The following is a 27,112-nucleotide window of genomic DNA, read 5'->3' as shown; positions in this document are numbered from 1 at the left end:
TGGAAATGGATGTGTTCTTTTTCACAAATTTATTTTTTATACATTTCTATCCTTTTCTTCATATCTAGATGCCTTCATATTTCTTGCACTCGCACTCACCTGATTGATTGGACTAAAGCAAACACTAAAAGTAATGGTAAGGCAGCTTGTGGGACACACAAGCACTCCATCATACTTCATGGCCACAGCTAGAGACCCTATCATTTATTAGGTGTCAAGGCAAAAGAGCTGAAATGTTACTCCTTGGCAGAGAAGGAAATAAACAATGTACGTGAGAGTCGCATTTAGCCTCTATCCATATTTGTCTGTTTGGCAACAAAGCTGAAACTTCATTGTATTCCCTTCAGCAGATGCTGGGATCTTTGCTCTGCAGTGCTGTGTGATGTGTGGGTGTGGGTCCTATCTCATGTTGCTTTGATCCCTTTCAACAAAATTGTATCTATTAATCACTACAGAGGGGGCTGCCTGTAAACTGACCAAATAAAACCTGATTTTCACACTACAGTAACACTTGCAGGTCTGTGACACTTAAATATCCAGGTGTTTAAAAATGAGTTCTCTTAATGTGCACAATTTCCTTTGAGGATACTGTTTTAAACAGCTTTTTATTCACTTTATCCTTTTTTCAAACTTCAGACCATTTTTTAAATTATTTTAAATGTAAGCACCTCTCTTCTTTACTATTTCCATTTTCACTTCCATTATTACCAGACCACCATTACTGACTATTGGTGGTCAATTATTTAAGTGAATATTTTTTTACTAATCCATTACCAGTCTATCTCATATTTTACTACTTTACATTTTTTTACAGTACACATCTAATTTATCTAATCTAACATCCCCACATTTCAACAGAATGTACATTAATGCTAAGTGTGTTGCTCTTTTGACTTCTATAGTAAAAACATTACCCCTGCTGTCAGAGTACAGTCTTACTGCAATTTTTTTTGTTTTGAGGTTAGGTTCCATTTTGAGCTTTCATATTTATATTGTTGACATACTGTAATGTAGGTACTCACCCTTGAACATTAACAATTATTTTTCTTGCTTAGTTGGGTTTTGCTTGGTTTTTCTACTGAAAATTCACAATCCACTTAGGTTTGTAGGTTAAAATCTGGAAAACCACAGGAATGTGGTCTTGTCCATTCAGATGAAATTTCACTCTAGAAAAAAATCATGAAAGCCAACTATCAAAAAGTTAAAAATATGCTCATAATATTAATTCCAAAATAAATGTTTCTGAAACTGACTAAATAAAGCTTACAAAATTTAATGCCCAGCATTTTTAGATGTTTGTAATAAATAGGACAAATTAATTTGAAAAACAGATAATAAATTTAAGAATGAGAAGCCCACTGCAGGATTATATTATATAACAAAATATTAACTACTAAACCTACTGTCACTGAAAGTGCTAAGAGTCACACTCACACAAACACACATCTCTCTCCATATATATTATTAAAACAGCGTCTAGAGTAATAAAAGACAAAGGCAAAGGCACTGTATATAGCATATTTTATAAAATATTTACATTTTCTTTTTTTGGTCATGGACAAAGTCAAATGGCACAATAAGCACAGCCATGATATATTTTAAATTAAAGATGTTTTTTGTTCCAGGGATGGGGGAAACATAAGAGGAAATGAAATTGATGTACAACTAATTGTACAGTACCACATAAAAAATAAGTGCAAGGAAAAACCTTGATTCGAAACAAAACACAATTTTCAGCTTAAATACAAGACTTGCATTGAAATATTTCTTATTTCAGATATTTGCGTGTGGTTGCTGCTGACATACTGTACAGTACCTTGTATCTATACACAGAACCAGATATAACACTTACCAGTAACATAAGCAGGTTATATATTTGTAAAGTACACAATAAAAATACTGGCAATGAAATGTTTCTTTGTTTTCCTTCTAGATTCATGACTCGAGTGCTAGCCTCAGTCAGGTGACCAGTCACCTGATACTCTACTCACACAGCAACAGTGTTCGAGAAACGTTTTTTTGGCCCTGTTCTGCCCCTTCTTACTGAATCCATATAGTGTTGCCTCTCTCTGGTCTCCGAGGCTCCACTGTTAATTCCCCAAATGTGGAGAAAAACTGCTCCATTTCCTTTTGCAGAGTCTCATTTCTTTTTTCAGCATCCTTCTTCGCTCGTTCAGCATTTCTCAGCTTTATTTCCACCATAGTGTACTTCTTCCTCTCCTGATCCAGCTCCTCGTGCAGGGACACCATTTCTGCTTCCAGATCAAGATTCCTGTTTTCCAGGCTGTAGGAGTAACAATAATAGCAACAAAAAATATTATAATTGAGGAAAGGGGCTGGTCATGGCACAAATAACTGTTCAGGCCTGCATGTTTCAGACTGGTAGAGAGTTGCATTCTGTGTGAGCCAATACTCCTCTGACAGCTGCACTTATATTTTTGTATTCTGCAACAATAGACATTTCCACACTGATGTACAGTAATGACTTTCAGAACAATATATGCACTGTGTGTTCTGAATGTCATTTAAATGCATAGAGGAACACATTTAAAAAAGAGGATTTTGCATAGAGTAATCAGACAACATATTTTTGTTTTAAAAATGATGCATACATTGTTTTAGAATGCTTAGTGGAGATAGTATTATATGAGCTGTTGAAAAATGTTTGCACTTGAGCCAAAAAAACAGTCACAGGTTTTCTGATTGTCTTCTCATTGCTTCAATCCCTTTAATTTGTTCCTTCATTAGGTGTGATAACTGAATGACTAACATATCTGAATTTTGGGCAGGTTTTCAAAAATCATTATCATGTAAACTGTTGTTTAGCAGCAATACATACCAAATTGAGCTACTGGGTGTATTAACAAATGTCTGGAGTATTATTTTCCACTGTGCTAAAATAACCTTTAGTTACTGAAAATTCAGTAGATACAGATTTTGTTTCATTTGAAAATGAGGTTCCTTGTAATGATTTTTAATCAGTTCTAGATCAGGAGGCAAGACCAAGTTAATCACTAAGATACATTACAGTGTGGGCATTCTAAAGCAGTCACATGGGAATATGCACAGAGTTACTGGAAGGTACTGTATGCAAAGTTTGCTGGTAATAAGCAGTTTTCTAATGTCAGTCAATTCATGACTGCTTATTAACATTTCCCCTAAAGGAGGTACTGTATACTTATCTACAAATCCACACAGTTTCACCTGATCCATTGTGCAAGGCAAAACAAATGAAGGACAGTCTTTTGTGCTGTTTGTTTTGGTAAATGCTCTTGTTGTGGCACTGAACTCTTCTCATGACCTCTTGTGTCAATATTCAGGCTCATTTTATTTTTCTTTCTATTGTCAGTCCCATTCAACAAATCTGCAAACTGCACATACTGTATACACTGCAGAATGGTCTACCAACCATGTAGCAAAGCACTTTATTATTTCTCATCCAATTTAAATGCGAAGAAATCAAGTCAGTTATGATGGAGGTTCATGTAATACAAGGGGTTAAGTCAGATTTTTTTTGTTTTGTGCTATTGTAGCTGATAACTGTAACAATTTAAGAGCAAAAGAAAAAAAATATTCATAAATTGACTACATTGACAAATCTATTTTTAAAAAAAAGATATAAAACAAGACCAGATTTAGTGTTATTTAACATTGCATTTTCCATGGAGTTTATAGACCTTGTTAATGAACAAAAATGAATTATTAATCAAATCCTTTATAAAAGCAATATACCAATCATTTAAGTAATACCGATAATAAAAGGTGCTGTGAAAGCTGAAATAGTGTTGTGCGAGAGATTCATAATGCTGGATTTTGATTAGTTATAGTCAGATTGAGTGGTTTATCCTTAGATTAATCAATTAATGTAAGTGTAGTGCTTTGTGGTGGATATAATGTTAAAGTTGTACATTGACATATATCTCAGAAAGCTACAGAACTCTTTTAAACTATTATGTTACTCTAGTTGCACTGCTTAGTTTTTCACAATAATTATGTACTAGAAATAATAAATTACTTGTTTTCCTGTTACACCCTGAATGATGATACTAAGCTGCCTAAGGAATGCCTTTCCAAATCATACAACAAGGTTTTTTGCATTGTTTCCTTAAATACAGGAGCTCATACCTCTTTAGTCTTGTTTCATATTCCGTCTTTTGCTTCAGCATTTCTTGCTTTAGGCTGGCCACAAGGCTATGCAGGGCACTATGATTGCTTGTTGTGTTGTTTGCCACAAATGTTTCACTGTTGTCACTGCTGCTAGTGGCTCGGCTGCTCTGGCCTCCCCCACTCTGACGGTCAAACTTGCTGTTGAATTCCCCGGGCTGAGAAATGTCATCTCGGGAGGGTTCATCCAGAACAGGATCTTCAAAATTCCCACCAAAGAAGTCCTGCTCAGGACAAGTGGTGGTGGAGGAACGGCAGGAATTAGAGTTGTCCGGTAAGGAGATTTCACAGGATGATGTAGACCAGGTTGCACTGTCTACACTCTGCTTGTCCTCACAGTTGACTGACGAGTACTGCTGTTGGACATTGTCATAAGTGGACAGTCTGTTCTGCTGTATGGACTGCTCATTCAGTGAGTCCTTCTGTTTATTGTCCCTCATGGTCACATAGCCATTGGGCATCCAGACTCCGTTGCGGGTGTTCAGAGTGGCATTCATCACGTCAGTGCTTGAAATGCCCATTCTCACTCCTCCATTGGGCACACCGCTGGTACCCATTTTAGTCCCTGTTCCTTTCAGTGATGATGTTCTCCTGGCCTGCAGAGTTCCATTAGGCAAAGTCTGGCTCTTCTCCTGCATATCCAGTGAAGAGCTGCTGAAGGAGCCATTGGTCACAATCCCACTGCCCTTACTGAAGGCCGGGTTTTTCTTCACCATGAGAGGAGGGCTCCTGGTGATATCGAACTTACTGCTCAGACTGTTCCGGGGGCTGCTTGACCTGTTGGCCTCCAGGGAAGTTGGAGAGCCATTGTCAACACTGTTCCTCTGGGGAGAATCAGGTTTATCCCAGGAGCACTGCCTCACTGATACCTCTTTGGTGTTGTTGTTCTCTTTATTCTGAAGCTGTCCTGTGGTATATTTCTTCTGAGCCTCAATATTGTTGTTGGAGACCTCATCTACCATCTCATTCTCCTCATCTTTGGGAAATAACATGTCGTGTTTCCCGATCATCACAGACATCAACTGCTGCACAAGCACTGTACCTGCCAGAGTGAAAACAAGCCAATATGTTTGTGTTATCTGTACAGTAGTTTTTCATTTCTATTGAAAAGGATTTTATTTTTGGGAGGACTAAAAATCTAAGAAAAGCAAAGGGTTCACCTTCCATGATTGCCACAGGGTCCTCTATCTTAGGACGCAGAATGTTTGGCCCGAACACAGTGGCCAGGTTCTGAACACTCATTTTATTCACACCTGAATACGACTGAACTTCATCAAGGAACCTGGCAAATTTAAAAAATCACATACAGTAATTAAAAGACGGCTTAGTAATAATTATGTTCTGTAATAATGACTACAACTAGAATGTATTTTTATAATTAAATACATTTTACTGATTTTCTTTACATTTCTGTCTGCCATCTATTTCTTTATATTTATTAGAATGGGAGATACTCTACCTGCATATGTACTTAAGCAGGTTGTAGTTGACTGGAGGTAGGCTTTTTACTTGTTTCATTAATTCCTTCATTCCCTGGATGAAAAAAAACAACAGTATTTTTGAAAGATTTGCAAACCTAATCTACAAGTGTATACATTTACATGATTTTTACATGATCATTTTCAGTCTCTGTCAGTCTGGAACACCTTGGAGCTTTCTTTATAAATGGCAATACACACCAGCCAAGAAGAATGCTTTTCTCTCATTGGATAGTATTGATACAGTATCAGCAATTGATATACCTTTATATTGTTGTTGATATTGTGCTCCTAATGTTTGTATACAGAACTACATTTTAAATGTATTTTAAATTTAAATAAAATGTAAATAACTTTTACTATTTTAAACACTATTTTAAATTTTCTGTGAAATACTACTTTTCTATCATGTTGGTTTAAATCAATTTTTCATCTGAAGTCCATATGTTTTATAAATTTATAACAACAGCCAATTATTTTTTTTTCTGTGAAATTATGGCCCAAACCCATACAACAATAACTTAATTTTCCAGCACTTTTCCCCAGGAAGAATTTTATCACCTTTTCTCTGAAGTCCCATATGTCTGTCTTTATTTAGAAATGTGTCACAATCAGGATACAATAGGGTCCTGTAGAGTATTTAATCCATCCTTTTTTTAGCCACTTTATCTAATACTGGGTCACAGGGCAGCAGGAGCCTGTCCCAGCAAGCAACGGGCACAGGGCAGAATACACCCTGGGTGGGACACTAGTCCATCATAGGCATACATAGGAACACAAACACACTCTCTCACACCAAGGACAAATTTCCCATAAGCCAATTAACCTACCAGAATGTCTTTGGACTGTGGAAGAAAACTGAAGCGCCCAAAGGAAACCCACGCAAACATGGGGAGAAGATACAAACTCCATGGTGATTGCACCCCAGGTCTGAAATTGAAGCCAGGGCCCCAGTACTGTGAGGCAGCAATGCTAACCACTGCTGCCTACAGCTCTGTAAGAGCTTATAATTTTTTTTTCCTTTTGTAAAACAGGCTGCCATGTACGGAAGAAAATACATTTCAGTGGTTGTCTACATTCATAAAACATCAAATCTATGGGTTACTCCTAACAAATGATGATGTTATGAATGACAAAAAAGATGAAGGGGAGAGTATTCACTAGTTATTATTCACCGTGTCTATATAAACTGAATAGATGATCATTTTAGGTGATTGCTCTGATGCCTAAATCAAATATAATACCCATGGGGCAGGGGAGCTTGAAAAAAGCATGAAGAGAGAGGGGAGTGCAATGGTTTGAGTAAAATAGAGCAAATGGTTTGATGCTAAACTTACAGATTCTTCATCCTTGTTGAAGAGTTTAGTGCAGGTAAGGAATTCTTCATATTTTGCAAATGGTATGACTGGTTCTGGAAGTTCCCTCAGATATAGCTTTAGGAGTGAGGCCACAGTGTGTACATCTGTGTTACTGAAGATAAAAAGAAGATCCTTGTGAGAATTAATTAAAAAGATCAAAGGAAAAATGTACAGTGTAAGAACTAGTAACAGCCTACAATATACTTTTACACGCCGTCAAAAAGTTCTCACTAACTACAGCTACTCTGCATTTGGGTGTGAACATACAGAAAACATCTCAGCTCTCGTTAGGATCACAGGAGCTCACTTCCCCAAAAAAGCATGACAAGATTAAAATTTCACAGATTTTAATCTGAAATTAAGTTTCATTTTTCCAGTTTGATTTAAGTGTTACGAAATGTATAGCTGTTGTATTTGGCCTAAAAAGTAAATAAATGTTAAAAGGAACCTCAGTTTAAATCATTTTAAATGAACATAGTAACAACTTCTGAAGCAAATACAGTATAACACGTGAGAGGGATAAATGGCAGAATATTGGACATCCTGCAACAGGCAGGATTTATAACTCACTAATGAGAGGATTTCACATAATTCACTTTAGGTGGTGCCATTTCTGAGTTATGGTGTCTGTTACAAATCTATAATAAATTCCAAGGCTCTGGGATTGCCCAGCCATGTGTTGCCAGTGGAAAAGGCATTCTATAATTTAATTTGCTAAAAAATTTCACAGGCTGATTTATGACAAGGTACTAACATGCACAATTCCATACTACTGGCACATTTTAAAATAAATTAAATGTAGGTCACCTTATAAGACCCTTTTTTATGTAACATTAACTCATCACTGCTTGTGTCTGCTACTACACTACTTGTCTCATGTTAAACTTAAATGCCACTTCTGAAAAAGTTGTAGATGAACTACATCTTCTTCAGAAAAAAAGCAACCATCCAAATCAAAACACTGTGCACATGACAGATTGCTGGAAAAATGAAAATGAAAAAAAAACAAGCAACAAAATATTCTCATTTGAGACATTGCTTAAGAATGTGTACGCATGTTTTCTGAGGTGCTTCCAACAGTGTTTTCCTGCACCAAGAACTTCAGTCATGAACAGATGATTGTGGAGTTCATACATTTTGTGAGTTGAATCCATACTGCATAGAGCTTATCTGGGTGCGAATCTACCTGTTGTTGGTGTAAGTGCTACAGAAAGCGTGTCTTGTTTTAAGGTTGTTTTTTGTTCAACTGGATTTCTTCACACAATCCATATTAAAAAAAACTGAGCATTCTTTAGCTCATTATATTCTCGAAAACTTGCTGTCTAATCACATACCTAGCCACCCTATAACCACTTACTTAGAGAAGAACTCTGTGAGGCTGTTGATATACTGTAGTGTAATAACATTAGTTGAGCTGTTTCAACACTGGAATGCAGGAAGCTGTTATTGTTCTTCAACTGTTTGAGCAGCAAAGTTGTTAATATTCTTTAGCATCTCTCAATGTCAGATGCAGTAGTGCTTGTCTGTGTTTAGAGGACATGTTCCGCTCTAGGGGTCCAGCTGTCTTGCAGTCTCTGGCTGCAGCATACCACCATGTGGTCTACAATCCGTAACTGTCTTATTTCTTTTTCCAATCTGCAATGTTTAGCCTCAATAGGCCAGGGAAATTAGAAGCAGCCAAGAGAGCTGAGTTTGGCTTGATCAATATTTCCTAATTGAAAATAGTTCTTATTCTTACAAGGCAGCTTCCTGTACTTTATAAGGGACCTGTAGAGAGACATTTTATCATAAGCCCACAGATGGTAGCTCTGCACCACTGATTGCAAACCAGGCACATGCATCATCACTTTCAAATCCATGGTGTTTCTTCAACTGAAGAGGCAGCTCACCAGTGATCATATAGAAACTACCAACAGGTGATTATAAAAACGTTTATGCTGTCAGATGCAGTCCATCCTATAAAATGATTTTGTTCTCTAAGATCTTAAAGTGTTCTTAAAGTACCATCCTCTTTGCATTTCCAAAGAGAATATCCTTTGAAACACTGCACCACAAAATGATCATGATCTGCAATTAATTAGTTATAAAATTAATTTCTTATTAAAGGACCATTCTATATAAAAATGTCAGCACTAAAATTGAAAAGTTTTTAAAATCGGTGTTCTCTCATATGACAATAATAATATTTTGACTATTGGAAATTCAACACGGATGCATAATGGCAGCATTTAAAATCAAGAAAGTCACATAAAATGGTCAGTATTAAGAAAGACGTACAATGGGCAGTATTAAGAAAGACACATAAAATGGTCAGTATTAAGAAACATACTGTAGGTAAAAATCTGATATTTTTATAAGCACAATATCAGTCCTTGGTTTCTTTCCTGGAGAGTGTGAAGGAACCTTTCTCTGTATTGGATTAATCTTTGATAGAACATAAGAGGTTTTTGTGAAAAAAGAAGAAATAAGAAAGATACCCAGACAACACTTTTCTTTTGAATGATCATTCTTACCAGTCAAAGGATGGCTTCTCCCCGCAGTCAAAGGCATCCTGAAGCTCTTTGACAAGGTTGGCTTGTCCCGGCAGACGGAAAAGCCCCTCCTCCTTGAGCCCTCTCTGGCGAATGAAATCCGCGCACTGCTCTACCAACATGGGCGCCATCTTGTTGCCAAACCTCCTCTCATATCGAACAGTCTCCTCCAGCTTCTGACCAAAGATACCTGTATCAGGGGATAAGCACATCTATATAATTAATATCGCAATAAAGAAAACTGCTGCTGAGTCTACTCTTCATTTTTAAATTGTCACATGAACTAAAAGATTATACTACATTAAAAAGAAAATAATACAAAAGATTTTGCAAGTGTTTTTTTTTTCATAGGGAAAAGACTACTGTGAACACTACCATAAAATCTTTCTCTCAGCTAAGGAATTAAGCTGTTAAATCATGCATGTAACCTCTTACGAAGATTCCCAGTCTGCCAGTAAAAATTAACCCAAGACTTATAGATGCCTCTGGATTTACTCCTTAAACTTTGCTTTAACAACTACCCTTTGCCCTACTTTCTACTTCTATGAATCCCATTATATAATATACTAATATTATACAATTATATTTTTCAATAATGAAAAAATAAGAAACATAAAAAATCCTAGTGACAAACTCTCCTGTAAACTGTTGCACTGTATGTCTAGATAAAACCAAACGTTTGAAAAATAAAGAAAAATAAATGTGGCTTCACAGACTGGTATAACAGAATTTGACTTTGTCATCTGCCTGCTTTATAATCCAAACATATTTTATATATTCACAAAGTGTATCCTGTTTCAGCTTTTCTACTTGTTATGGATATTTCCATTATCTAATCCAATTGTCAGTTTTTGCAGTTTTGTGTTACATAATTTCTAATAGACAATAAGATTTATAAGAAATGTGTCACTTTTTAACATGTCTGACTGTATTAATGTACACATTTACTTGGAAAGGAATATAAAACAAAAATGTAAAGCTTTGAGAAAGTCAAAGATAAACAACATTTTAAAGTCAATTTCTGTTTACACACACAGTGAAGTCACCATTTTGTCAATGTTTGAACATTCCACTAATCAAATGCCTAATATGCAGCTAGGTTTGCTGGTAATAGATGCTCTTAAACTCCTGCAGAACAGTGGATTACCTAGCATAAATTTCCAAAGGTTGAATTTTAAATTACATCTATAAACCTAGAACAGTATAAGTGCATTCTCAGCACTTTTAATTACTGTATATCTCTTCATTACATCTTCATTCTGTCTTCATTCATAATTCATTGTGTTTTGTTACAGTTGCATTCTCATAATTTGTTCATAATTCAAAAGCTTTGATATTTGTCTAGATTTTTTTTCCTGTCATAACTTTAAAATGCAGAGTAAAATCATGTCCTCTCAGTAAATGATTTTAATTGACTTTAAAGTAATTAAAGAGAGATCCCTAATTAAGGTCTCTTTCTAAAGCCACCTTCTTGTTCCATTGAAAAATTACATTTTCTGCAGTTTACAATTATTTCATTGCCCTAAAGGGGACTTACCTCTTCTGAAATTGATGCATCTCCTAATTTTCTGGTACATGGTTTTGTGAATAAAACACTGGTAAACAAGTGCAGCAGAGGTGCTTAATCTAAATTCCCTGCTCTCAAGCCTGTCTGAGAATAGAGCTCACTTTATAGCACAGTCAGTCTTTCAGGCATTAAAGACACTGGAAAAAACAGGTTGAAAAGATATGAAAATATGCCCCCCCTTGAGGACATTCAACAGACATTTGTTTCTTTGAGTTGCTATTCTCTTGTGGACAGCTAATCCATAGGTTTTTGCTTGGGAATCTAACTCAGTCAACCAAGTGCATATTCGTTTTGTAAATACACCTTCTCATTCCACACCTTGCTATCGTTTCTATGGTTTTTATCCTTCCATCTTGTCTGTCTTCACTTTGCTATGCATTCGATGTTTAGAGGCCTAAGCTCCACGTTTTTCTGCCTGCTTGCATTAACCATATTAGCATTTTACTTTCTTTGCATTCACTTTATAATGGCAGTCATGAGAGGTGCCACAGGACACACAAAGCTTAGCATCAAGCATTTATTTTAGAGGCATCACTGGTTTTTAGTGTTTTTGTTCATTTACAGAGAGAATCGAGTCCGAGCTGTATTTTTTTTTTAAAGTCTAAATAAAGAAAACATTCTTCAGGCCTACATTAATACAATATCATCAGATTACAGCAAATTCACTATGTTGACCATAAAAAATGTACTGCATGAAAGCCTTTTCCTCCAATGTATTATCACAGATTTTATACACAATCCAACAGCTCACATTCTTAGTTGAATCATTTAATAATGATAATCTTTTAACATGGAATGATAAAAAGAACCTGGAGCATCCTGGCATTTCCATAGTTTATAGGCCAAAAAGGAGCTGTCATCATTTTTGTTCCTTTAAGTTTATTGGTTTCAAAATACACAATGAAAACTGCAAGGCTTTCAAAGACAAAACTCTGTCCTGGTTTTCAGCAGCTGTCACATGTAGCTGCTTTCAATTAAAAGCCTCCTTTGGTACGGAGAGGTTATACCAGTGCCTTAAGCCTTCATAGCGTTTTCTGTGTTCTGATCACCTTTTCAGGCAGTTAGGCAGTTTCACAACTCCATAATCCAAAAATCAAAAGTTTTTCATCTTCTCAGTCTAATAAGTAAAAGAAATTTGAAACTGAATTAAACTTACTTTTTCTCCTCCTTTTTCTTTGTCAACCTGCTGACCACAGCACAGCCCAGTCTGCTCCTCCCACAATCACCTTCCAGTTCCTTCTCCTTAACCCTCACCTCCATCATGATTATACATTCAGAGGCAACAACACTCACTTATCCATCCCCCCTCTGCTCCAAGTCAACACACAATAATCTAATCAGCAGTAAATGATTACAAAAAAACTGCTCTGTCTGGGCTGGAAACAGGCATTTCACACACTCTAAGCAGACAGACACATGTAGGATGTTGAGTTGGAGAATCAGAAGTGTTTTTTTTTCAGTTTTTCTTAATGGAGTAGGGTTAAAGTAGCTCTGTCTGGCTTTCAGCAGAAGAAAACAAAATGATTTCACCTCACAAAGGTTATAACAAGATTTTAAAAAGTCACTACCCTAGACAGCAAGGAAGTTGTTTAAAAATGTCCAAGCAAGGTACAGCATGTACTCTTGTAGTTAACTAGCAAAACAGGAGTAAGTGACTCATGCTAACCCATCAGTATCCCTCTTCACCTGCCTTGTTGTGAGATGTCTTCAGCCTTTATATTTCACTCAAAATGAGCTGAGCCAGAATGCAGAAGCAAGCTCCATGTAAAGCAGGGACAGCTGCAAGAATATTGCCAGTACGAAAATGCAGTTAGCTACAGCAGAATCTCACTAAATATGCCATTTAAAGACTAGTCAGAAATAAATGTTGCCTCCTACTGTGCTTTTACAATTTGGTGTAAGAACTACACAGCCCTGTAAAATATTTTAACGTATTCACATTGGATTTCAATAATATTACTGTGTTTATTTAATAATATTATGTGTTTGAGAGCATTTATTACACTAACTAGGCTTTTTAATAAAATTATTCCACTTTTGCTGCCAGAATCAGTGCATCTGAATTGAGATGTCCTTAAATTTGTCTTTGTTAACTACATCATACGGTGAAGGAAGTACAAAGTTTAAAGGCTTCAACTTCTTGATTGCACCACACCTTAGGGGACTTTTGTCTGACACAAAAACACAGATCAGGTGTTATGTAGTTGCTGAATTAATAAACACACAGTGAGTACAGCCCCAAGAGTTTTACAGAGTAGGTGCCAAATAAGTAAACAGTGTTTTAAAGGTTTCTATAAAATATTGTTTCTTGAAACACTGACAATTTCTGCTTCAATAAGCTCTTGCCTTTTGCAACACATGTGAGGGTTTCCAAAGCCGAATTTTTTTTAATCCTCACCAAGTTTATTGCTTGGATGAAAGTACTGAAATGTAATTAGGTATAATAAAAATAGAGCTTAGAGATTACAAATGACATTTCTAAATGTATAAACAAAATATATGAATACACTGATAGGGAAATTATTAAATTATTGAGCTCTACTGTAGGTTAAATTGACTGATTAAAAAACCCTAATCCTGTCCATAGCCTGATTGATATCCCTAACTCTAAAACTGGTGATTAAGCATAAGAAAAAACATCTACAGTATACCTGCTTATTATATCATTAATGTACTTTTGCTAAACTCACTGAAAACTATCATAAATATGATGAGTCATTTCTGGTTCAGTTTTTAAGTCCAATTCTTCATAATATACCTTAGTGCATGGTATTTTAAAGCGGTACAGGTCTCTCCTTGTATTGTACATGAATGTTTTTCCCCTACAGATGTACAGTTCTTATTGCAACAGAGTCAAAATATATTTATACAGTAGCTTTAAAATAATGTCCTAGCTGAAATGCAAACATGCTCCAGCTGTAATCATGCTGACCTTATTGGAGAAACTCCTTGCAGTTTAACACTCCAGACCACAGAAACCTTCCTATTAAACATGCAGGTTTCTGGCTCTCCAGGACCAGTGAAGTGACCTCTGATCTGGAGGACCACTTAGACTGTAAGTGTAATGTATTCTGTCACAGTAGTTTCCCTGTTAACTGACATATTTAGTGTCTTGAGCAAATACCATTCTCATAACTAATCTTTAAGAGGTCTATATACTGTACTGTATATTGGCTCAGTTGTTGAATACCTTCTGTTTAAATATGGGTGAATTCACTAAGACCTAAGGATTATTCATTTTTACTCACTCAGAGGTATTAAAAAGAAATTTGCTTTGCTTTGAGGAGGTATCTGTCTTAGTTACTATCATTTTGTAAGTCATTTAATCTTTTCATAGTCATTGTAAGTTTCTTCAATATTTTTGTTTTGTCTTTACTTAGCTTGATCAGGAAACAGACAAGTACACTATAGGATTCATGCTGGGAAAGTCTAAAATCTCAGTCTTCAAGCCTGTCACATTTACTGCTGTTAGACCAAATGCACCTTTTTAAATAACTACATCCATTCACAAAACTATTGAGTGATTCAAATTGTGTATTATTAGAAATCATATACAACTCATCTCCTATAACAAGTACAGATCTGGTACGTTGCAGCCATTTAATTTTCTTTACTTTGTATAAACTATTGTCAGGTTCTTTGACAAAACAAAGACTGTATATAAGTAATCCCACTTACTGTATGTGCTAGAACCTACAAAGACCCAAGAATAAATCTAAATGGGTTTTAGCATAACAGGATATAGATCTTCCATAATCTGGAAACCACAAGTTACCAGCAGAGAATTAAAAAAATGGATTAATGGATAATGTGCACAACCCTGAAACTACTTTTAATGTCTTAAGTTCTATGGATTTCTAAAACTGAAATTCTAGTTTCCTAGCCTGTCCATTTAAATCACAATACAAGGAGGGAAATGTGGAATTCATATGTCAGTTCAAAGAAAAACAATGGGAATGGCCAGAAAGAAGAAAGAAAGCTCCTCAGAGATTGAATAGCAGTGGACAACAATGGAATTTACACAATTAGCCACCCCTCTTTCAGACTTGTACACTGCCCTCTGTGACCTTTAACATGAGGGCAGTTTAGCTTACACTGGAGGATACTTGACTTACAAAGGCCTATGTGGGCATCCTGTTCTGGACTTTTTCCCTTGAGACAGAAACAGTGTTTCATTGCTCCCAGGGATTCTCTGGACTGGAGGGCTTGTACGATTATCAAGGAAAACCCTCAATCATTCCAGGCATAAAGAGGAAACCCAATGCTGATGGAATACTTCCTGACTGACTCCTACACCTGCTCAAGCCTTTCAGCATTAGGAAGACTATCCGGCATTTTCTGAGAAATTGAATCCATCATTGCCCAACCTAAAGGCCAGAGGACCAATAATTTTACAATATCTTAAATGAAAACCACCCCTGAGAGAGTTTGTCTTATTTCTCAAACTCCTTCTGTCATTTGTTGCACGTAGCTGGAATGTATTCTACCTTTTACACTATATTATATTGAACACCTTTAAAATGATTAAATTGATTATTTAAAGGAAAGAAACAGTAAATAGTAAAGAAGTGAAATGGACTGGATGGTCAGGTCTCAGATTTTAGATTTTCTTACTCAAAATGAATAATAGCAGCAAAAACCAAATATTGTCATAGATAATAAATAGGACAGGACTCAGTCAAGAGTCCTGTGACAGATATAAACACCATTTATTTAAGCTTTGGATCGGGATTATGTAGTTAGTTTTAAAGTATGAAGGTGTAAAATAAAACTTATCAGAGCCCAACATGTCAAGAGTAGGTGTCCCAAAACAGAATTTAGCAGTGACTCTTAACTGCCCTTGTACAGTTCTTTGAGAAGAATGGGACATACTGTAGTTCCTCTCAAATGCATTTTGTATGTGATGTTTATCTCTCATGATTACCTAGAGGTTTATACTGTAGCACTTTGTTGTTCACCATGTGTTCTCTTGCCACTCTTTGCAACATAGAACTAGGATGTGTACTGCACAAAGATTTAATAAGCGAGAGACAACTCTTAATACATATCTGACACAGTATGTTGCGCTTTTGTAGAGCTGTCAGCTGCTATGAACATCAAATGCTTTGCACTGAAAACAGCATCCATCCTTTACGCATTCTGGAAAATTGGTGCCTGTGGTGCGATAAACTAGCAATCTACAGAAAAGGAGCTTCGGTATTTAAAAACAGTTTTATATATGGCATCCTTAACGATGTTTCTCATTAAACGCATGAGCATATTTTCTTCCTGATACTTAGTCTTTCGTCAATGTCTGGTCCATTTATTCTCTTTGTCACTTCCTAAATCATATAAAAAACACAACAAGGGAATGAATGGTCCATTGTATCGTAAGTATTTCTGATAGGTAATTGTAGAATACTACTGAACAAATGACAATTTTTATTAAACAGTATTTATCCCATGATATTCTGGCATAAGCTCTAGGCTGCAATGATCTTTACCAGCATTGTAAAATGATGGATGTATGCTTAAATGAACTGGTCTGTTGCAGCAATTTTCATTAACTCTCTGTGAATTAAAACTCAATAGGTATAAGAAATTAGTTCTCTCACTTATTATTCACAGACATCGCAAATTTAAATTTGTCGACGGGAGACTGTCAAATGGTGGTGCTCCAACAGAAGGGAAAATATGCTGGTTTAACAACTTTCTCTTAATAAATTTTGACTAGACTGTTTTTTACACACTGCATTAAGAGTCATACTTTAATTGTAACTTTAGAACCACATTTTCCTGTGTTTTTTCATAAATGACAGTAAATGTAGAACTGAGAAAACAATTCTAATTACTGTACATAAACAACTTTGAGGCAGTTTGCCGACAAATACAACTTACTTGTTAACTTTTCATGTAGATTACTTTAGAAGATTTCTGCTATGAAATGTCTTCCGTACTACCTCTACTTATTTGCTTGTATATCGCATTATATTAGTTATTACGGTGACTAGTGAGAAAGAAGTATAAATTATACAATTTTATAAAATTTGTACAAACTCTCACTTGTGGCTAGACCAGGGGTTTGAAACAATATGGCGACTATATAGTACTTCCACAAAGTTAATGATTTTGTGCTTAATTTGGTATTTGTAAAATTTTTGTTAATGATATTTAATTACTGGTCTGAGAAATTGGGACTGCAGTTCTCCTTCAATAATTAACAGCAACTGTAATTAAGATGTAATGCTGTGCTTTATTAAAGGAAAAAAATCTTCTAATTGTATATTTATATTCTATATACAAATATATTATTTGTAATAGATTTAGATTAAGCTGATTCTCAGGGATTGGGTAATTTCTGTTTTTCTAAGAAGGTTTCATATAATGTTTGCTCCAAAACAGCACGCACACTTCACACTTTAATTTAAAAAGTGATTTTTACCTAATTACATGATAGAATTGTGTTATCTTAAGGAGCACATTTTTATTATTGTGAATTTTTCCTTTCTATTCTTTCCCAATTTTATTTAATTTTTTGTTTCATTCCCCAATGTAGACTTGTTGAATCTCTGTTGCTGTTTTTGCTTATAATTTTATATGTTGGCCTAACTGTAAAGAAAATCTGCAAGGGAACAAATGAGGCAGTGAGATATACAGTATATCACTGCTGTGCAGACTGAATAAACTCCAGTCTATTGATAAACTGTGAGCACAGCACAATGCTCTTTCCCTCATTGTTCATCACAGTTAGTTCTTTTTTTCCTGTCCATCATGGTTAATATGGGAAGAAAGTATGCAAGCACAACCAAAACAACACTATTTCTCTCTGAGTACAAATAATAGGATAAGCAGCATGCAAGAAATTAAATATTGGGAAAATACAGATACAGTATTATAAATAAGTCCTTCCATATTACTATCATACATTATTCACAAAACAAGAAATATTGAATATATCTGTCAGGGAAAATAGAGTACAAAAGCAATTTGTCCAGAATGTATGAGAGCAGGGATTAAGCAAAATTCTAGATTAACACCAGAAAAGATCTTTTAGACCAAAACTCAGGAAAAGGCAGTGAAGACTGTGTTTGGTAACAATACCAAACCCTACCAATTTACTTTTAAATAGGTTCCAGATTACCGCCAAATTACTTTTGGAAGTAATACAGAATCTGAACTTCTAATTAAGTAGTTAAAGTACAAATGACATAAACAGGTGTTGCTTATTCTAGGCACCTGAGATAGAACTCTAGCCAGTTTCACTGAAAGTAAAGCATTTTATTATTGAGGTGTTACACATACAGTACAGTAGATCTATGGTGCAACCACTAGTTAATTATTACCTCCTGATAGTTCTTCCTAAGAAATATTGTCACTCTCTAACATATTAACATATTTTAAAGACAAACACAGTAACAGGTTTTCCCTATCCTGAAACTCAAAACAATATTTTCTGTTTAGTGTTGTTCTCTTCTTCTGTAGCTAGTAGTCATAGATCAAAGTGTTCCACTGATTTATTTACTCTCTAATACATAAGAATTATTTTAAAATGTGATATTTGTATTTGGAAAGCCTGACAATTCATGACCAAAGAAGTCAATACACTTGAAGTCAATACACTTGATAGGTTATAATTAACCATATAAACATATAAGATATACATTTAATAAAAACAATAAAATTTAAGTTTATCAACTACCCAAAATATAGTCTTAGTCTCCTTGGTACTCTCAGACCTTAAGACTGGATTTCAAGCCTGCAGTTGCTCAATTAAAAACTTTTTAAGGTTTTCATCAACTCAGAAGTTGGCACATGTTAAGTAACCTATAAAATGTAATGATGGACAAAACAATTCAAGTTTAAGAGACGGAAACAAAGAATTTTAATCACTTTGTAAGGTACCTCATCTCCATAGGACTAGAATTTGGGTCCACTGCACTTGTCAAAGATCAACAGTACTGCTCCTCCCATTTTACATAGAATACAAATATAGACAGAAGAAGAAACAAAAGACACATTTGTTCTGTAACTGCAAATTCCATTCATCCCTTGTATTGTGCAAACAATGATGCGGGTGACTGACCTCCACCAAAGGGAGCCCAGATGACCCTGCGGATGGTCTTCACCCAATCCTCCATGTCATTCTGGGTGCTGGCCATAAGAAGGTAGGTCTCATGATTGGCTGTCATCCGCTCCCGATCTGCCCCTGAGGAAAAGGCACAAGAGTCTTTATTATCATTACAGCAGCATCATAAAACAAGTGAAGCTCCAGCTGATAACCTCCCCAGTCAGGATCAGGGCAAAAAACAAAACAAAACAAAACAAAACAAGTGAAGGATTTTAATACAAAAATCACACATTATCCTATTCAATTAGATATCACTAGCACTTATCTTACTGGTATACAATGTTACATTGTGATGAGGACTTTTGGCTCTGCAGCCTCCAAGTCTCATTAGGTTTCTCAAAATTCACAACATCTGCAAGGTGTCTGAAAAACAAAGACTGAGATACTTCTTGCTCAGTGTCTAATTATATTCACATCTGAAAACCTAAAGGAGAATATAAGCAAAATGGGAAGGATGTTCTTGTAGTGACTAAAGTGTATTCTTTTCTCCACAACACATTGTTGTTATGATTTAATGTTACAAATGGTGGGTTACGAAACTGGTGAAAATCAGGATTTGACCGAGCGGCTGAGTCAATAAGTAAAATAATTCTTCATAACCCCCAACTTGTAAGTGATTTTCTAGCAATATACCAGAGCTGCTGGTATAATCAGAGGCACGTGAATTCTTTGTACTCTGGCACAGCTTTTGTTGACAGTCAGGTTAGATTTGGATGATCATGAAGTAGGGGCTCTCGCCTGGCCCAAGCTTCAAGTCAACCCCCCCCCCAGGACCTCAGCTAACATCTTCTCAGCTTTGAAGTTAGAATTGTTTACTCTTCCAAGAGTCACAAACTTTATCTAAAATCTAAGAGACACTCCTCAGTCATCTAAAGCTGTAACAGATGTAACAGTTAAGACTACTTTTTTTCTAAATGCAAAATATGCCAATTGTCATAATTCATTTTGTGCAATCATAATACTTATGTCTCCATTCAACAGGTTGATAATTCCTTCTATAGATATTTCTTAATTGACAAAAACATGTTTTCTACATTTTGGAAAACTGATGCTCTCTTTATGTATATTTGTATCACGTGAAAGCACTGTGTGAGTAACAGTAGACTCGTAACTTGAACTGAAAGCTGGTAACTTTTACAACAATCCCTTAAATTGTATCTCTGTAGTTGTACAGACCAAAGTTACATTACAGCTTCTAAAAGTAATACTTTAATATAATTCTTATAATATAACTATATTGCAAATGATTTAAAAGTGTCTGAAAGATAAACTCAAAAAACATTATGTACTTAGAGAAACAATATATTAATTTCTCAAAAGAATATTTGAGTGGAGACAAAAAAATATTCAACAGCTCCAAATTTCAGATTTAAATACATTTACATAAAGTCTGGGATGAACTGGAATGTGCAAAATATAGACCAATAGAAGCCCGGGACCTGCACCACTGATAGCTGGTAAGGACTCAGCAGAATTAGAGAAAGGAGAAATTTACATAAAATCCTCACTGATGGATTTACATTGATGTCCATATTTGTACTCACATGTGCAAATACGGTATGCTACAGTAGTAAGAGAATGCAAAGGTAAAATTTGCCAGTAAATAAACTATATGTGGTCTATATTTTGGGACTTTCTTAAGGCATACACCTCAGAGGGTCTTGGCAACAAAAATGTATGCTGTTTTGAGGTCTTTGACAATACAAGTTTAAAAACAAAACTAATTCGTAATCTGAAGCAGACATCTCTGAGGATTTCAGATGATAATTGCTCACAAGCCAAATGGTGCTTAAACACGTCACATTGTAGCCCAGTTTGGCAGAAAAGTGACAGGAAGTTACTCGACAGTCAGGAAGCAGGACCACTGAGCACACAACTCAAAGAGGAGTTCATTCTCTTCATTATTCAGCCATTAATACCCAAAACACAATAGAGAATAATCTACACATTATAGCCAGTGTTTCTCATGCTTTCTAAGGCACATGTTTATCACTGTATTTTACAAGTTAAGAAATAAAAAAACAAGCAATATACTTAACCAGTTGCAATTTCATTGCCCCATAAAATAGCAAACAATCCTGCATGCAAGAGTTAATTTTATAGGGAGATACAGTATGTGAAAAAACTAACTTTCAGAATTTACAAAGCTAGAAGTGATTATTTTAAAATAAATATTGTCTAAACTTTGTTATAGTCATTTAGTAATTTTGTAGCTGTGTTGCACAGAACAGAACAGGACTAATGAATTGCTTTTATTGTGTGTAATCATTGTTGATCTGAAGATCTTTATGGATTCATCTTAAAATAATACAGAGATGAAGAGGTTAATTAGTAATTGGCTATCTGTATAAATTATTCAAGATGATGGTGTAATGTACTCCAGCTTTATGCTGTATCTCAAGGGAATTTGTAGTCTTTAATGATTTTGTTGGAGAATAACCATGTCAGCAAAAAAGATGTATTTTTTCTGCATAATATACTGTAAATCAAGGATGATCAACAGTCAAGGGAATTCTAAAATATACATGTTGACCATTTTTATTATATCTCATGTTCTCTTTGACATTTCTATGTCCCATCTCCCCATAAAAAAACATGCTTCTAGAGAGATGTAAATATTTATATAGATGTAAATACATATGTAAATATATTAATAATATATTTTCTTTTTTCTGCATTGGATTATACTTTCGAAGTGCATATACTATAGTCATTCTTGTGTTTAACTAGCCTCATTATCATTAAACAGACAATTTTAAAATAAATTACACCTTTCTAAATAAAATAATAGTTTAACTCCATGACTACAAGAATCATTTGTCATTGTACAAGCACATGTACCAATAGTATGTCATAATTATTTAAAAATATTTTATAATCTCAAGTAGGTGCTATTATTTTATTACATTATTTTCTGTCTTTCTTTCAAGTCAGTACAGTATTCAGTTTTCAGTTCATCAGACCTTCAGGCAGATATATATGGTTTAGATAATGTCAAAGGTTTGAACTCAGCATTAATCTTAAGATATCTTAGATAAACAAATTCAGACTGGCTGAAGGTTTGTTTACAGCGCATCTGCTATCTGGCATTTGAAAGTCTGCTTTAGGAACTTATTGAAGTTATATCATGATGAAATATGATATTTTTTTTAGATTGTCTGAACTGGGTAATTTGTGATTTACAGTATAATCACTATAAAGTTGTATTTACAAAAACATGACTCTATATATAGTACACTATATTCCATTCAAGACTTTCAAAACAGAGAACTTGAACAGGAGTCTAAAGTCCATGAGGTTTTACAGTGCATCACTTAGTCTCAGGATGGAACATGCTGCATACAAAGACTTGTCAGACTTTTCATGAGTGTTGTGTCAGACACAGCAAAATGAGGGACAGGTGGAGTTAATAAACACTAAAATATTTCTACACTGCAAGAATACCGTTCAAGCAAAAGCCTTCTGCCAAAACCACTGTTCCACAACAGCCACGTGTACACAGTTTATACAGTATATTGATCTTTCTTTTAGATTATAGAGTATATTGATCTTTCCTTTAGTGTTATTTTCAGTTTTATAGAAAAATAAATAAATTCAGCGACTGTGAGATTATCATCTGACCTCTAAATGCAAAAGTGCTTCCCTTTCTCTTCTTTAAAAGCTGATCCATCATGTCTCTTTATTAGGAAAGTAGATTTTTTCCATCACAAACATTTCATAATATACTGTAAATTAGTTGTTTATTTTATGTAGGATTCATAACAACAAATCCACAAATGTTTGGGTTGTTTTTGGTCAGCGACCACCAGTATGCTGCTAGGATGTTGCTAATGTAATGCTGCTTGAGATTTGCTTTCAATGATACATTAATAATAAAAAAAAAACTTGCTTACTGCTGACTGGTCACAAACTACATACCCTCCAACAGCAGAGTTGCCTACCTTCTCATCCTGAAAAAAATAATATATTTTTGCTTCTTGTTACGGGAACCCCTTATGAAAGTCAGGACAACCTACTGGCTGCATAGGTCACAAAAAGAAACATACTGTAGGCTCTAACCAGTGCTGTGAATGTGAGTATTGGACTGTGAAATAGAAGCAACAAGGGTGTGGCTAACAAGACAGAAAGCAGTTAGAGATGAATCTGTGTCTGTTGATGACACTCCCATGAGTATCCTAGATTCTTTTCTGTTTCGCAAAGAAACTTGGTTACCATGGCCTCTAGGTTGGCCTTTTCAGTCTGATGAAACTAATTGGTTCAGGTGGGTAGCTGTGTCAGTATGCGTAGGCTGCAAAGGAACAAGTAATAGGTTTATTCCATTCTGAAAAGAGAAGAAAGAAAACACAACATTTCGGCCGTGGAGCCTTCTTCAGGTGTGACCTCACCGTTGAAAAACGTTGTGTTTTCTTTCTTCTCTTTTCAGCATGGAATAAGTTTATTGAGGCAGGGAGGAATAACCTACTGATGCCACAAGGCATGTCGGTTTACTGGTTTATATCTCACTGGTTTGGGAACTCCATGCTTGGACATGAAAAAACTCTGAAAGAGGGTTAAAAAACAGGTTTTGGCAAGGCCTTTGTAAGGAAATTGAAAAGTACTCTTATTTGAGTCTGGAGTTTCAGTGTTCCAACTCATGGCTTTTCTAATTCTCTTCCCCATTTAGTCAACGACCACACTCCTCTTATGTATACAGTATGTGTGCTCACACTTCAGGAAATGCACAGGTGAAATGCTGGTTTCTGGCCCAACAGCCTGATAAATTTACAGTCGCCCTTAGAGCAGTGGCATGGCACAGTAAGGCCTTACAGGATACACAGGCTCATAGAATTAAAAATTAATAAGCAGACTGAAATGTTAATTCAGCGGGAAAACACAGCTGAAAGAGGCTCCTTTTAACTGATGAATTGCAACTGAAAAAGGAGGCATCGAACTGACCATATAAACCCTTTACAAGAAATTGAAAAGTGACAGTAGAAGTCTCAAAACAATATTACTGCAGAATGAAGTGAGGTGTGAATTCACATATGTTAGGAAAACTAAAGAAGGAAAACATATGCAAGGTTATTGGTATCATCAGATCCCTAGACACACTACCACACATAGGAGTCTCTTATATACACAGGACAGTACTGTATATAAATGAGAGCAGCTACGCAGAAATGCTGCCACAGGTGGTATCTCCTCTCCTCAAAATGCAAAGGAGTCTGACATCAGAAGTTTAAAGACTACTAATAGCATTGGCTCATTACATTCCTTTTCATTGGTTTATGTACTGTATCTGGGGATCAAAATGCAGATACTGTAGTAGGGTTGAGGAGGCCCATAAGTCAAGACATTATTTTGGCTGCAAAGCCGAAAATCAACACTACCTTAGTGCCACATTAGTAGAAATGTTTCTTTTTCATTTCTTGTTATGAACAACAGAATCTCATGCACATTTTTAAATTAATGTTCTTTTGCTAAAGGGTGCTAAAGGTGTGAAGCATTTTCAATGAAAATGAACATGTTTTTCGCTATCCATGTATATTTGGAACAGACATCCAAAGCAAAGGAGAGCTTATAGGATTTTTCTGCTTCAAATATCATAAGGAAAAAAAAAGAAGAAAAGGAAAACATAAATTATGAAGCTGTGATAAAAAAACACAAAAATATAGTTGAAAGCAGTTAATTGAAAAAAATCACCAGATTATATTATTAATAAATCTGATATATAATCATACACATTTATGAAAAAATATTGGAAATTCATTTTTTTAATGTTAAATAATATTTTTTAAGTTAAAATTAATGTATATGCTGTTGCGAATTAAGGTGATGTTCTTAGTATCTTAACCTGCTGCTGTAGTTAGTGGATAGCACTAGTGATTTCTACTTTTGTACTCTTGATCTCAGTGGGGATGATCTAGCTTTCAGAGAAACGTCCATCTTCTACGGAATCATTAACCTTCTTTGATAAGACATTGACTTGCTGTGTCTCTGGGGTCTCATAGATTAACATTCAAAGTGTTCAAAGACAACCCATAAATTACAAAATACTCCACCATTGATAAATGTGTCAATAGGAAAGCAGAAGAGGTAACAAGTGCCTTTCCTGTTTCTGTGGTGAAATGTACTGTATGTTTCTATGATGCTCAAATTCGTCATTTAAATTCCAAAATATTTTAAAATCATTATAAGCCACATTGCATGTTTTCATGAATGTTGTAAATTATTCATCATTTATTAATTTTCTATGGAATTTGTGTCCAAACTGTTTCTAAGGAGTAGGATTTTGACTTTCTTCAAAAATACATTAAATACAAACTTGTTATTCTAATGAAGAGAATAATACAAAATAATTTAAAAGAGAAAAATCAAATAATATGTGTATCACAAGTGAGATTATTATGCATATAGGATCTCAAACTAACTACATACTGTTTAAGAATTTGCTAAAGCCTAGTAATTAAACTGTCCTGATGGCATTTAATAATTGCTTCAGACAGTGTTTAAAGACTATCCATTATTTAGATTAATAATATCCCTTGTGTAATGAACAGGTTACTGTCATAATTACAGTACTTTTTCTTAGTGTTTTTTCACATTGTATTCTATGTGGGGTGGTGAACATTGAGAGATATTCACTGAAGATGGGAAATACATTTATCTTCCTGAAATAACACCTACTGTGTGTAAAAAATATCAAGTATCCATACCTTCTTAAATGACAGTAATTACTGTACAGTATTGAGGTATGCCAACATTTTTTACAAGGGCAAAATAAATGTGATTTAACACATCTTTTTTAACTAACAATTATGAAGTTCTTCAGTGCATTTTCACACAATGTAATTTTAGTTTTGCCTGCAGTTCTGTTCTTGCCTTTGTTAGTAGCACAGAACAAATCACTTGGAATAAGATGGTAGCTTTTATGTTTAAAAAAAACAAGCAAATTACTCATAGAAATTTATCTCAGTAAATTTCTCTGATACTCTTTATTAGGAGCATTGATGCCTTGCAGTTTCACTTTTTGGTTATGAGTTAAGCAATTAAGCTTTCTGGTATTGAAAAGCATCACAATGAATAACTGTGATCATTTGATCCAGTAGAGGATGAATGGATTTCCCATACAATTAAGGTTTTTTTTCAGTTCTCAATCATACAAATCATTAGCAACCTGGAGAACTAGTCACAGCACAGCACAGCAAAATAAATATTTCACTTCATCTACTGTATATACAGAAATAGAGTACATTATATCCAGAATATGGATATATTTCTTAAATGTTCTTGTAATATAAGTCAGCATTATCAAAACATCATCAAACAGAAAATAGCAAACATTTTGTCTCTCACACATTTTTGCTAGTTTCAAAGAACATCCTACAGTACATGCTGTTATAGGCTTCTTTTAAAGTAAACGCTATGCTGTGCTCAGCACCAGAATGATTTCTTTCTTATACTTCATCAGCATTACACTAGCACCCATTGCTTCAAAGTCTAAGAAAGGAAAAAAAAAACAACCTGCTATACTGACCCTTGTCAAACACTCAAGGAGCAGTCACATGGGGTACTGTACGTTTCAGCTTAATAGCCACGGGAAGTCCTTCTTCTCCACAAACTCAGCCTCGTTAAAACATCCACGAGCCCCTTCTTGGGTTAAGCTCCATACACCAGCTGCCAGACAATGGGATCAGTGAGCATTCCAGGCCCCTCCCCTTTTGAACTGAACCATTGAGAGTGGAGAGACTGAGCTGTCAGCAACAGCACTGCAAAATCCAGATGGAAAAGCTTGGTGCAGAGAGCTCACCACAGGCAAGGAGGTGTTTAAGGATATTTTCTAATTAATACTGCTTGCAAGCTCGTCTCTCCGCTCTCCACACCTCCTGGGCATTCAGCTGGGACTAGCAAAGACTGAAAACCTTGTG

The 27,112-nt window shown here is 35.2% G+C and overlaps 1 protein-coding gene across 3 annotated transcripts in view; it reads right to left on the bottom strand.

Annotated features, from left to right (window-relative positions):
- Positions 1-1,538: 1,538 nt before the first annotated feature.
- arhgap24 (Rho GTPase activating protein 24) overlaps positions 1,539-27,112 on the bottom strand; it is a 142,163-nt gene continuing 116,589 nt past the window's right edge. For 2 of the 3 annotated variants that reach the window (XM_088912011.1, XM_088912012.1), the window contains 7 exons: positions 19,161-19,283; positions 9,514-9,721; positions 6,980-7,112; positions 5,624-5,697; positions 5,325-5,446; positions 4,126-5,206; positions 1,539-2,284 (listed from right to left, as the gene is read on the bottom strand). In XM_088912011.1, the coding sequence (XP_088768137.1) occupies positions 2,041-2,284; positions 4,126-5,206; positions 5,325-5,446; positions 5,624-5,697; positions 6,980-7,112; positions 9,514-9,721; positions 19,161-19,283 (1,985 nt within the window). In that variant the 3' untranslated portion in view covers positions 1,539-2,040. Of the gene's footprint in view, positions 2,285-4,125; positions 5,207-5,324; positions 5,447-5,623; positions 5,698-6,979; positions 7,113-9,513; positions 9,722-18,979; positions 19,050-19,160; positions 19,284-27,112 lie in introns of those variants that run through there. The other variant, XM_088912013.1, reaches the window with a different exon arrangement.

The sequence above is a fragment of the Atractosteus spatula genome, chromosome 3 (genome assembly GCF_055471065.1).
Source record: "Atractosteus spatula isolate fAtrSpa1 chromosome 3, fAtrSpa1.hap1, whole genome shotgun sequence".
Classification (NCBI taxonomy): domain Eukaryota; kingdom Metazoa; phylum Chordata; class Actinopteri; order Semionotiformes; family Lepisosteidae; genus Atractosteus; species Atractosteus spatula.
Note: the sequence above shows the minus strand (reverse complement) of the source record. Positions and strands in the feature narration are given on the sequence as shown.